Source organism: Triturus cristatus, chromosome 6 (genome assembly GCF_964204655.1).
Source record: "Triturus cristatus chromosome 6, aTriCri1.1, whole genome shotgun sequence".
NCBI classification, from domain to species: Eukaryota; Metazoa; Chordata; class Amphibia; order Caudata; family Salamandridae; genus Triturus; species Triturus cristatus.
The window spans coordinates 32568155-32580407 of record NC_140589.1 but is presented as its reverse complement, the minus strand read 5'-3'; the positions used below and the strand labels follow the sequence as shown (position 1 = coordinate 32580407).

Sequence of the window (12253 nt, the reverse complement as noted above, 5' to 3'; positions counted from 1 at the left end):
GGTCGAAGGGCTGTGGGCTTCGATCTGGGATGCCCAGCTTAGGTTTCTCCGCTTCTGATGTTTATTGATAACAGCAGGCATATACTGTGCTTGAAATGGTGGAAGTAGGGCCTGCAGCTTGTACGGAATCTCACTTGGTGCAGGATTGAAATCCACTCAAAGTTGGCCCTTACAATGCCAAAAGTGAAGTTGAAGGGCTAGAAAAATACTTAGTCAAGCTAGAGGAAGTGAACTATGGGTTATGTTGGCTGGGCTATGGGTGAACATCAGTGTTGGTGCTTTGCGTCTCAGTTCTGCCATTGTGCAAGACATGCAGCATGAATGTTATGTTAAAATATTGTATTGGATTGGACTTGTGTTTTTATGGCGCTCACTCCCCGTACAAGCTTTTGATGCAGTTTTCGCTGGGCAGCTCGCTGATCTGGAACCTAAGGTTACTTGTTAAACCAGAAATTATGGATTTTTGGGTATTGGGATTAGATCTTGTGTTCTAAAGGAAACCATTCCAGCCACATGTGGTTGTTAGTGAGAGTGCATGAGAGTTGCTCAGATCATGGATGAGTGAGAGCGATTATGTATTGTGAATTTGCAGAGGAATGGCTCCAAGATAATATGCTGATGGGAGGGAGGTACGCAAGGCTTGGCTGGGCGGACATTGATAGTGGGACAGGAGTGAGGCAGAGGTTGTGCTGATGAACAAATGCTGCAGAGCTATGAGGACCCCGGATCCACAGCATGGTTACCATTATGGGGAGATAAAGGTCTTGTGGGAACCTACAGAAAGGAGTGAATGTGTTTGTCTTTGAACTGGTTATACATTTGAAAGACTGCAGCCTTGTCTTTGTGGGGTGTTTAAGGGGCTGGTTCTCACACTGGGGTAGCTTTCCATGCTTGCTATGTTTGAATCCAAAACTGTGTTCCATTATTTACAAAAGGGAGCAGTTATTTATAGTGCTTACATTGCAGAAGTATTCCTGTAGTACTGTGCCACATTTAAGGTGCCTACGGAATTCACTCACCCTTGTGATTTTTAGAGCCTACAACAGCAAAAAGTGAGGGATGAAGAGGTGTGTAATATATTTAGTGTGACAGAGAGGGTATGGGGGAGGCATGGTGTTCTGCTGGCACTAGGCTACTAGGATCTGCCCGGACCCAGTGAAATATGCTGTCAGGCTGTGGTCTGATAACACAGGGACAAAACAGGCCTGCACATTGTCTGCTTTCTGTTCCGAGGATTCTTAATGTCACTTCTAGCTGGGCCCTACACAAATGCCTCAATTAAAGGGCCATCAGCTCTCCTTTGATTGAAGTCTTATCTTGGCTTGGAGCTACCTCTGGCCTAGCACCTGGATGCCAATACAATCGTGGGAAAAGAAAGCACTGCGATTGTTCTCATTTCACCAGTACTTAAGAGAAATTATGATTTGGATGTAGGCTTTTGACTTAGATAAACCCCTACATGCAAGATGCCTGCATGCACGGAAAGAATTACAAATGTATCTGTCTGAAAGATTATTTACATTATTAGCAATTTAAATAGCACTTAGTATTTTTTATTTATTTTAGTTTATGTTGCTATTCATACCAATATAGGGTGTCAGAACACTTCACATCACGAGACAATGATTCAAAAAATTGTGTAAATCAATGTACAAGAAAAGTTACATGAGAAAGTTAGGGTTACAAGGTTTGGGAGCCACATTTCATGCATGTTTTGTGTAGAGTGCTCAGTCTGGAGAAGCACAACCTTAGAGATTGAAACCAAATGCCGTGGTTGTGGTTGTCAATAGTAAAGACTTTGGGGCAGACTTACAAGGCCCTTGCGCCACTTTTGCGTCACTTTTAACATGGGAAAAGTGACGCAAAAGTGGCGCAAGGGGCTTGTAAATCTGCCCCTTTGGGGGGGGGGGCGATTTATATGTTGGCAGAAAGGGTACTCTTCCGCATACATGTTGTACATACACACAGGTACACAGTGAACATTTATATTCATATGGAAAGCTTCAGGCCCACAGTCAATGCGTCGGAGGCTGCTTATGTGACCCCCCTATCACTACTAAGTGTGTTCCTATTCCTCACGTGAATGATGTGAATTTCAGGATGAAAGAAGGTTGACTGAACATCCTAGTACTTGAGCCCAGGCCCCTAATGTATGCATCATTTGCAGTTAATTGTGATGTAGATCACTGCATTGAGTTGCATTTATTAGAAGTGATAGTTTTCAAACATGAACTTAGAAACATTCCTGCAGTCCTGATCGCATTGCTTACAGCAAGAACATTAGCAAACAAAGAGGCAAGTCAATTGTCACAACCCACCACAATGTGGCCTAGGTTGTTATCATTTATGGGCCATCATAACACTTTTAAATAAAGTACAAGAGAGGGGTTTGTACATCGCACATCCTGAACTCATGTATTTCAAGGTGTTCTCATATGTGGAGCCTCCACAGTCATAAAATTACTATTAGTATCATTAAAATTGTAGATTGTGAATACAAACATAGTAAACTTACAGAAAGGTGTAAGTTGACCTTTGTGAATTGACCTCCTAATGTTTACAGATATGTCACTAAAAGTATAATGAGCTTGGGAGGCATAAGATTCTTTTCAGGCTAATTCAACAGTAAAGTTACTTTTTTGTACACTTCACTCACCAAAGGTAGTGATAGCAAGCAGAAAAGGACTACTCCAGGGTGCGGTAGAGGGGTAGCAACTCAGATACAGCATAAGAAGTAATTGCTAAATTTATGTGGCATTCCTTCCCACACAAAAAGAACCCTGCTTGAAATGCAGGTACCATTGCACCATGATTCAAGGGGCCTGCGTTGGCGCTAGGCAGCCTCAAGTGAGGCAGTGAAGGGAGGGAGCTAGAGAGCAACGTAGGCACCCTGGCACCAGGGGCACCTTCCTGCACAAAAAGAACCCTGCTTGAAATGCAGGTACCATTGCACCATGATGCAAGGTGCCTGCGTTGGCGCTAGGCAGCCTCAAGTGAGGCAGTGAAGGGAGGGAGCTAGAGAGCAACGTAGGCACCCTGGCACCAGGGGTACCTTCCTGCACAAAAAGAACCCTGCTTGAAATGCAGGTACCATTGCACCATGATGCAAGGGGCCTGCGTTGGCGCTAGGCAGCCTCAAGTGAGGCAGTGAAGGGAGGGAGCTAGAGAGCAACGTAGGCACCCTGGCACCAGGGGCACCTTCCCGCACAAAAACAACCCTGCTTGAAATGCAGGTACCATTGCACCATGATGCAAGGTGCCTGCGTTGGCGCTAGGTAGCCTCACGTGAGGCAGTGAAGGGAGGGAGCTAGAGAGCAACGTAGGCACCCTGGCACCAGGGGCACCATCCTGCACAAAAACAACCCTGCTTGAAATGCAGGTACCATTGCACCATGATTCAAGGGGCCTGCGTTGGCGCTAGGCAGCCTCAAATGAGGCAGCGAAGGGAGGGAGCTAGAGAGCAACGTAGGCACCCTGGCACCAGGGGCACCTTCCTGCACAAAAACAATCCTAAGAGGAATTTTCCGCTCTATGAGATCTGCATCTATGAGTATGATGTGAAGATTGGTAACCCCAAGCATCAAATGCCAGTAGAACACTTGCCTGTTTAGTCTGTGAATTTGATGAATTTTATAATCTAAAAATTAGCAAAAGATACCTGACAGATACCACAGGAGTGTTCGTAAAACCAATATATCCTCTCGGTGAACAGCTTTACAAAGGAAAGGTGGTACCAGGGCTCTTCTGCTTCAGTGTCTGAGACCCTGGAATGTCTGCTTCCTGAAGACATGCAGAGGATACTATAGCTCTCTAATGTATATGAAACAGTCTCAGAGGGAATCAACTGGAGAAGAGGAATCCATCTCTGACCCTGGCTCCTTTCTCTTCCAGTGGGACCTCGTGTGCGAGAATAAGTGGCTCAATAAGGCCTCAGCCACCTTTTTCTTCATTGGGGTCACCGTGGGAGCTGTTTTGATTGGTTACCTTGGTGACAGGTACAGTATTGCATGTTCTTTATTTCCAGAATGTATTTGAATTCTCCTACATGTGGTAGACTCTTCCTGATACTGATTGCAGTAGAGTTGTGCACAGCAGGCAGTGTTTCCACAGGTCTCTCTGTCTTTCTAGGTGTTTTGCAGGGATGCAGAAAGCAGCTGTCTGCCTGTTGGAGTGCAACTGAGGAGCATTTCAGGAGAGGTGTTCAACAAGTGGCCAGGTGCTCTAACTCCCTGCTAACCTTTCAGCACGCTATTAGTGATGCAGGTTCACTCAAATAACTGTTCATTTACAGGATCAGGTAAACCCAATCAGAATTACACTCCAGAATCTTGGGGATCTGTTAAGTTATATAAACTGTCACATTTTTGGAAGCCTAAAACACATTCAAGATCTGGTGTGAGGTAGGAGAAGCAAGTCCAAGTAATGGAGAAGCCTTAGTTCTTGCTCACTTATGTACCAACAACAAAGATCAAACAAGCACTGGCATTGCCAATAGTTCTCGCCCTTGGGACCTTATAAGTGTTTAGCCATGCAACACATTATTCTGGGTGCTGTGCCACTAGTGATTAAATAGCTATACAATGCTGTCATGAACCAGTGTGGAATGAAACAAAGATAGCTTGAGTAACTGGATGACCAAACGGCATTGTTCCGTTTTTAACTAATTGTTTTTTTAAATAAAAACCTTACTTGTGAAAACACCTTTTCTCGTGCCAGCTGCATTAAAACGAATATTTGATATATAAAAAAAGCCATCTTGGAGTTTTGCTGACATTTACAAACCACTCGGCTTTCGGCCTCATGGGTTATTTTGACACCAGAAACCCACAATGGCATAAATGGACAGTAATACACATTTTATATGGTATGTCTCAAAATATAGACATACTGCTAAATAAAATACTGCCGAAATTGACAGTGACCTTAGAAAATGTTCCTGCCAAACAATCCCTGTTATCAGAGGATGCGCACAGTGCCCCATTTAGTCTATAAAGTCAGACTGCAGCATATCAAGGAAGCCCGGCTTTGCGGTTGTGAAAGCAACGCACCCTACAAGCATAGGCCTACTTAATATTCCTCATTCTTAGCTTGGGTGCACGCTTGGCATTTCTAAGAATGGGCGGCCATCCTTTCATTACGTGGCTACGAGAATGCATGCTAGTTGTGTTGCTTCAGTATACACAAGCGCAGAAGTATACCACACCAATATAGCGCCTGGGTAGTATTGCTAAACGCTGGAAATGTGAATGTCACATTCTACCCCTTTGAGAGTGAGACTTCTGTAAGACACGCATTGTAGCAAAATTGTAGCGCTCTGCGTCGTGAGCAAAACCACCGCGTGTCCAGCGAATATGTGGAGAGATGAAACAACAGTTATGCACCAGGCTTCTTTTCAGGGAATGCCGGTTTTCCTTTCAGAGCTGCAAACATGCTCCGTGCATCAACCCGTCCATGGGCCCGCACATTCATGATTCATGCTGGACACGCGCAGTCGGAGCGAGGGCAGGTGTCCATGCACAGTAGGGCTGTTTCAAGAGCTCGCGTTTGGCGCGCTTTGGTTGTTTTGCATTCCTTTCTTCTCCAATCCCCCCAGAGCCAGGTGCTTCACAGCCTGCTGCTACGGAAAAAGAAAAGGCTCTGTGAAGGGGGACATTTTCTCTCAGTCTCCACATAAAAAAGGGGATCAGGCTCGGCGCATGGGAAGTCAGTTTGGCCGCAGATCAGAAAGCATTATCATGTTGACTCAAGGTAGGCTGTGGAAATGTACTTGTGTTAATGTACAGCAGCATAGGGTTGCTCTGTTTTGTAAAACTACAGCGGTGCAGTTCAAAAGGAAACAAGCACACGAGTGTTGCGCGAACGTGCTAGTAAAAAACAGATGGCGCCCGTAGGCTGTGGAAATGTACTTGTGTTAATATAAAGCAGCGTAGGGTTGCTCTGCTTTTTAAAACTACAATGGTGCAGTTCAAAAGGAAACAAGCATGCGAGTGGTGCGCAAACCCGCTAATGAAAAACAGATGCCACCCTACAGCGGTGCAGTTCAAAAGGAAACAAGACGCGAGTGGTGCGCGAATGCACTAAGAAAAACAGGTGGCGCCCCTGCTCGTAACCGCAAGACATATGCCGTGGGCGGAAACATTTTCTGGGAAAGGTTGGACATGCACCCGCCTTTGTCCGATTGCATGCTGTCTTTTTTAGAAAGATGCATGCAAAGACCAATAGAAAAAAAACACACGCACGAGCATGTGAAAAGTCCAGAGCGATTGCAAGAAGTCGTTCTCCTAGAGCAACGCATGCGCGCTGCGCTAGGCTCGACCTAAAAAGAGGACTAATCATCAGTGGCTATGTTTCCATAAATGTCATATTTCGTCCAGTCTGGCACTGTATAAATTAGTTATTATTTTCAAGCCACATCTGTGCAGACGAGTGGCTAAGATGGTTAAATAGAAGCAAACACATTTGCGCAGCTCCATGGCCATTTAATAATTTAGGGCACTTGCACCTCCACTGAGAGATTTCTGAATGAGTTCGATGTAGTAGGAATATAGTGGTATAACAAAATCTATGAGTACCCCCAATTCAAACCCAGGTAGTGCAACGTGAGAGAGGCTAGTAAGGCTTGAGGCCCATTGTTACTGAGCCCTGGTGAATCCCTCCCCAGACTTCGAGATCTGTGTGATCACAGAATCACAGCCAGTCTCCAGGAGCACAGGAAGAACAGCAGATATAGCCAGGGATGGTTCCTACATTTGAGCATTGGGACATTGACCCACTCATATTTTACCACCCCCTCGGCTCCCCTTTTATGTCCATATATACATTAAGTTATATTTTAAAACATTGACTGCATGCATTTCATTTTCATTGGCCTGCAGCAGTCCGCCTTTAGCCGCGGGTGTCACCCGGCTGTGAAGTGGGTGGATTCTGAATTTTGATTGACAACTCACACCACTACTGGAGCGCGTGAGCACAAGGCACCTAGGCCCAAAGTGCGCTTGTCAGGTTCGATGGCTACCTTTCTCCAGCCAACCCGACTTGCACACTAGAGGCCTCTCTCCATCTGCACATTAGGGGTTGGGGGTTGATCAAATCCGCAACCCCTGATATCCTAATGAGTGGTGAGATGGCCTGCTCAAGCCAATTCTGGCACTGCTTGCTCGCTGTGTAACAGCAAGGGAGCAGCGTCCGGATTGGCTGAGAGATGCTGCTCGGCCAGTGAGCTGTTTGATTATTTAATTGCAAAGCCAGGAGGCGACGGCGGAAGAAGGATGACATAGAGTGACGTGGAGAGCCCCAGAACCTCTGGGGAGTTCAAAAGTAAATACTTTTTGTCAGGGAGAAGATGGAGGGGATCGCTGATTTTACCATCAGGTAAATTATATCTGTATAGTAACAAACATATCCGAAATCAGATAATAGTGTGAGGGTGGGCTGTTATTTGCCGAGGGGCATGGCAGTGTTGTGGCACATTGTGCATTCGACATCCCATTAATTTTTTACTTCCGCGAACAGTTAAGATTTCATTTGTTTGGTACTGTCCAAGTTATGTGTGTCTTCCACCCAAGCCGAGTTATCAGAAGTTAGTTCCCCTCATTCTCTCAACATGGTAAACTCTTGAGCGTCAAGTTGCTAGTTCACAATGAACTTAAGGTATAGCACTTTCTTTTGGGAGACCAGTGTACATTTCCTGCCTTTTTAGGTCTCGTCTAGCGGTGCAGCGCATGCGCTGCTCGCTTTGCGAGGCATGCAGTATACACTATAGGTGAGGGAAGCCCCGCCCACTCCCCAGCCCACTTTTTCATTGGCTTGTGGCTTTTTACTTTCTAAATGCTGATTTCTGATTAGTTTAGAGGCTGCTAGTCCCGCCTTATGATGGCCACGTCTCCTTCCACGGCTATTGGCCCCTTTACTGCATGTTTCCTGAGTACTACTTCGCAGTCGATTGTCATTTGGGCTTCTTTTTGGTAGGATAGTAGTTAGTTTTGGGCTTTGTTTTAAAGGGGATTGGGCTTATTCCTCTTGTGAAAGCTGCTGCTGCTACAGTGCGCTCTGTGTACAGGCAGCATGGTTAAAAGGCACTGGGCACCTGGTGATTTGTAAATTTAAAATATTCCTCATGGCACCCGCTTTCACTTTTAAATACTGAGTGTGAGGGCAGCCTTTAGTTTAAAATACTAAGTCTGAGCCCGCCTTCATTTCTACATCTAAACGCGACGGCCGCGTTCACTTATCTCACCATCACTTTTATTTCTAAGTGTCACAGCTGCCTTCACTTTTAATTATTAAGCGCAGCACATTCCTTCACTTTTAAATTGTTAAAGCATCCGAGGCATTCTGGTATCAACTCACATTACATTCAAACATGGCCGTGAGCTTTGCTGCCTCCAAATCACACCCCGGTTTGCAGCTCCCCTTGTTTGGGCGCATGCTTAAAATCAAAAGAATGCGCACAAGGTTTGGTCGTCCAGACCCTCCGGCTGCAAACAAGTAAGACTGACAGTCCTCCCACAGAAGAGCAGCGTTAGTGCTGTGAAGTGCTTCGTGTTAATTTTTCGGTCCATGTACTGTCTGCAAATAAATATAGCAGGATCACAATCTAGTTTCAGCACGGTGCCCTTTCACGAGCACCGCGCTGGTTTTGCTTTCTTTCTCGTGTCTCTCTCTTCGCTCGCTCCTCCACCCAATCGGTCTCGCATTTGTAAGCATTAGAGATATTGATAATGCTACAAAGGCAACTCAGAGGGAGGCTTGGTGGGGAAATGTTATAGTCCGGTGCTGGAACAGCAGAGGTGTTTTTTTTTTCATTTTTATTTTTTTTGCTTCTGCCAGCGCCCGTAGGCTCCTTTAAAAGAAGAAGCAGGGAATACGGCCAGTTGAGAGTGGATGTGGCTTAAGAGGCGAGCTGCGTGATTGGACTTGGGGAACTAGGTTCGAGTTTAGCGTGCTGTGATTCTGGGCAAATTCCTTTAGCTCCCGTGTACCTACCAAAACGAGTGTGTCCCTGTGTAATGTAACTGGTGCACATGTAAAGTGTTCTAATTGCTTCAGTTCGAGTTCGAGCGTGTCACGCAGTTTGGTGCTTTCTTTCCCTCCATATTAAACAATAGATGTTTCAGCAACCAGGCTAATGTGCTACATAGCTAAATGCATATAAGTCCCCAAAGGCGAGACCGATGCATTGCAAATGCTTGTATGGGTTTCTGGCTGCTTCTCCTTTCACATCCTTTCTGCCTCAGTCTTAGACTTGCGCTGCGGATTTGCAAGTTAAGTACTCACGGCACACCAACCTACGGATGTGTAGAAGAAAAGTCAGCTGAAGACAAATACATGTTAAATGCAAAAACATAGCAAGCACTAAAAATACTTTAAGGGCCCGATTATGATGTCGGACAGACGGCCATCGGCGGCCTGTCAGTGGCAGTCCATCGGACATGTGGTTCCGCGGTCCGACTCCTTCAGTATGATGTGCGGCGGTCAGAGACAGCAGGTGAAGGGACCGACCGACGCTTTCAATGTGCTGAAGGAGCCTGCATGTTTCCAACTGCCTACACCGCGGTCCGATCATAATTTGGAGGTTGGGGCCGCTGCCTACTTATCAGGGGGTCCTGATGCCGAATCTATTTTGCTCGTCTGACCGGCATGGCAAGGAGGGCCTTAGTGTTAATTTGCAATTTCAATGGAGCACATCTACGAGCCAAAGCCATTGAAGCCCAGAGTACTAAAGTCACTACATTTTTACGTTATTTTATACATTTTCTATCATGCAGCGCACAGAGGCTAGAAAACATGTTCAAATATAAAACTATGATAGAGGCGGGTACTGTTAAAAGTTGACCACTAAAGCTACAGATTCTCACTTTTCTATGCCAACTTCAAATCAAGGCCATGCTTACTCACGCAGCCAGGCTAAATGTGCAGTGTGCAACGCCGAAATGCAAAATTGCAGTACATTTAAAATGCACTTCAGTGTGCAATAATGCACACGATATGGTAGATCTTTAAGCAAAAATGAAAAACAATTTCCTGTTCCCTTGTATTTACAGTGCAAGTCTGTCATTTAGCTCTGTAGTTTAGTGTGACCTCTGTCAGTTTTTATGAGAGGACACATTTTGCACATTTTGCACAAGAAAATAGCAATAAGAAACAAAGCCACTGTTATGCTGTTCCTAAGTGTGTGTGTTAAATTTCGAATGCGAATGGCCAGTTTGCGGTAAAACTTTACAGCGAAGTGGCATTATTTTGTGTACCAAGCAAAACATGTCTTTATTTCTGCAAACGTGTTAAATGATGCTTAATCATAAGCACAGTTGGTTAAAAAGGTATACGATTTGCATAATAAGAATTATTTCAAGAATTAATTCCAAAATATGAATACAATGTAGATTAATTTACAATTGAGTATAGGTGAGTATTTGAAGGATACATTTTGGGGTTTGTCAAATATTCAGTTACTACCAGGCAATCATGGGGGCCCCCCTCCTTGGCGGGGAGCATTAGAGAAGCATGGTTTACACTGGGGCAGTGGACTAGGGTGATATGAGGAGCAGAGAATAAAAGCACCGTGTGTCAGGACAATCTGGCATTGGAAAAGTGTTGGGTCTCGGTGTTGAGAGCAAGAACAGAATGAGGCAGAGCCAACCGCAAGGTATCAATAGAGGGGCTTATTAACAAGGGCTTTATCTCCGCTTTTTTGGCTTTAATTTTCCTTGTTCCTTGTTAATATGCCCCAGAATGCTTTCAGAGGCCAACTATGTTTACAGATCAGAGGCGTGGAGAAATACCCACTGCCACGTGGGGGAATGTGCAGGAACAACATGGCTTTTTCTGATCACCATGAGCTTGCCCAGGACTCCAAGATAAAAGCCTTGATGTCTGGACTATGATGCTGCTCTGGTTTACGAATCTTGTACTCGGAGGAGGAAAGGAAGCCCCTTTCACATAGGGTGAAAGGGTAATTGGAATGGACACATCATTGCGTAGCACCAACAGAAAAAATGCACATAATACATTAAAAACATCATAATCCAAACACACTAAATGTAAGTATAGAATCAATAAACTGTACATATAAAACCCTCCCACCCACAAATTAATTTCTTTTTCAATAATACGTACAATTCAGTAGTAGTAGGCTTCACTACAGCATAAATTCACTAATGTTAGTCACCCCAAAAATGCATCAATGAACCGAATATCAAATCATAAAAATTAACTGCATTAAAAAAATCGACCTTTATGAAATTGTGAAATTTGCAAAAATCCTGAAAAATATATGAATCAAAAAATAAGCCAAAAACATTGTTTTAAAAAGAAGATATAATATAATATGTCTGCAATCAAAACCAATACAAAAACACCAAAAACAAATGTCTTCTCTAAACTAAAAGCAGAGAAACACAATACATCCAATGGAACCACACATAATTTAAATGGAAAGATTATATAGCATAGAGATAATGACAGTTTCTCATACATTGCAATACAATAAATCTATTTTAAAATGGAAACTTCGGGAAAAAATCCTGAAAACCATTGAAACCTATTAAAACACTAACTAAGACCAAACCAACACTAAATAAGCACAGAAACCTACAACATAGAAGCACTTCTATTACATTTGAAATGACATGCAATCCAAACACAACATTACACCAAATCAACAACTATATAGTAGACAGTGCACAAAATAATGCTACCTACATCCAAAACACTACTAACTACACTAGAATGCACTTAATATTAAATACTACCACTCATTTTATAAGTAAACTTAAAAAAGTCTTACCTGAAGAGATGACACACCGAACCCCCTTTGACTCTACCAGCTCGAAACTCATACTAGAGAAAAATACTTAAAATCATTTATAAACAGGAAAAGAAATGGCATCTTTATAGAAATATAAACTAAACTAAACATCCATAGCGATCAACGAATCCAAAGTTTAAATTGTATGTGCAAAACAATAATTGCAATGCTGAAATGTATATAACATAGTAAAAAAAAAAATTGGTATAATAAACAGTGTTGTACATTGTTTAAGAATCAAAACATCTGTAAAAACATGTTATACAAATATAAAATAATGTTTAAAACATTTAAATATATAATTAAAGTTTATGGGGCTTATTACAAGTTTGACAGTCAGTGGACCGTCGCTCGGGCAGTGGGTTCCAACGGCGATGAGCCGTTCGCCATATAAGGAGTTGGGTGCATAGGCTTTGTGAAGACTGCTGCCAAACCACTGGCATCGCC

At 43.7% G+C, this 12253-nt stretch overlaps 1 protein-coding gene across 1 annotated transcript in view; it reads left to right on the top strand.

The window, feature by feature from the left end:
- LOC146813695 (solute carrier family 22 member 7-like) overlaps positions 1-12253 on the top strand; it is a 406693-nt gene that overhangs the window by 88693 nt on the left and 305747 nt on the right. The window contains exon 3 of the mRNA XM_085609108.1: positions 3892-3995. Within this exon, the coding sequence (XP_085465234.1) occupies positions 3892-3995 (104 nt within the window). The remainder of the gene's footprint in view (positions 1-3891; positions 3996-12253) is intronic.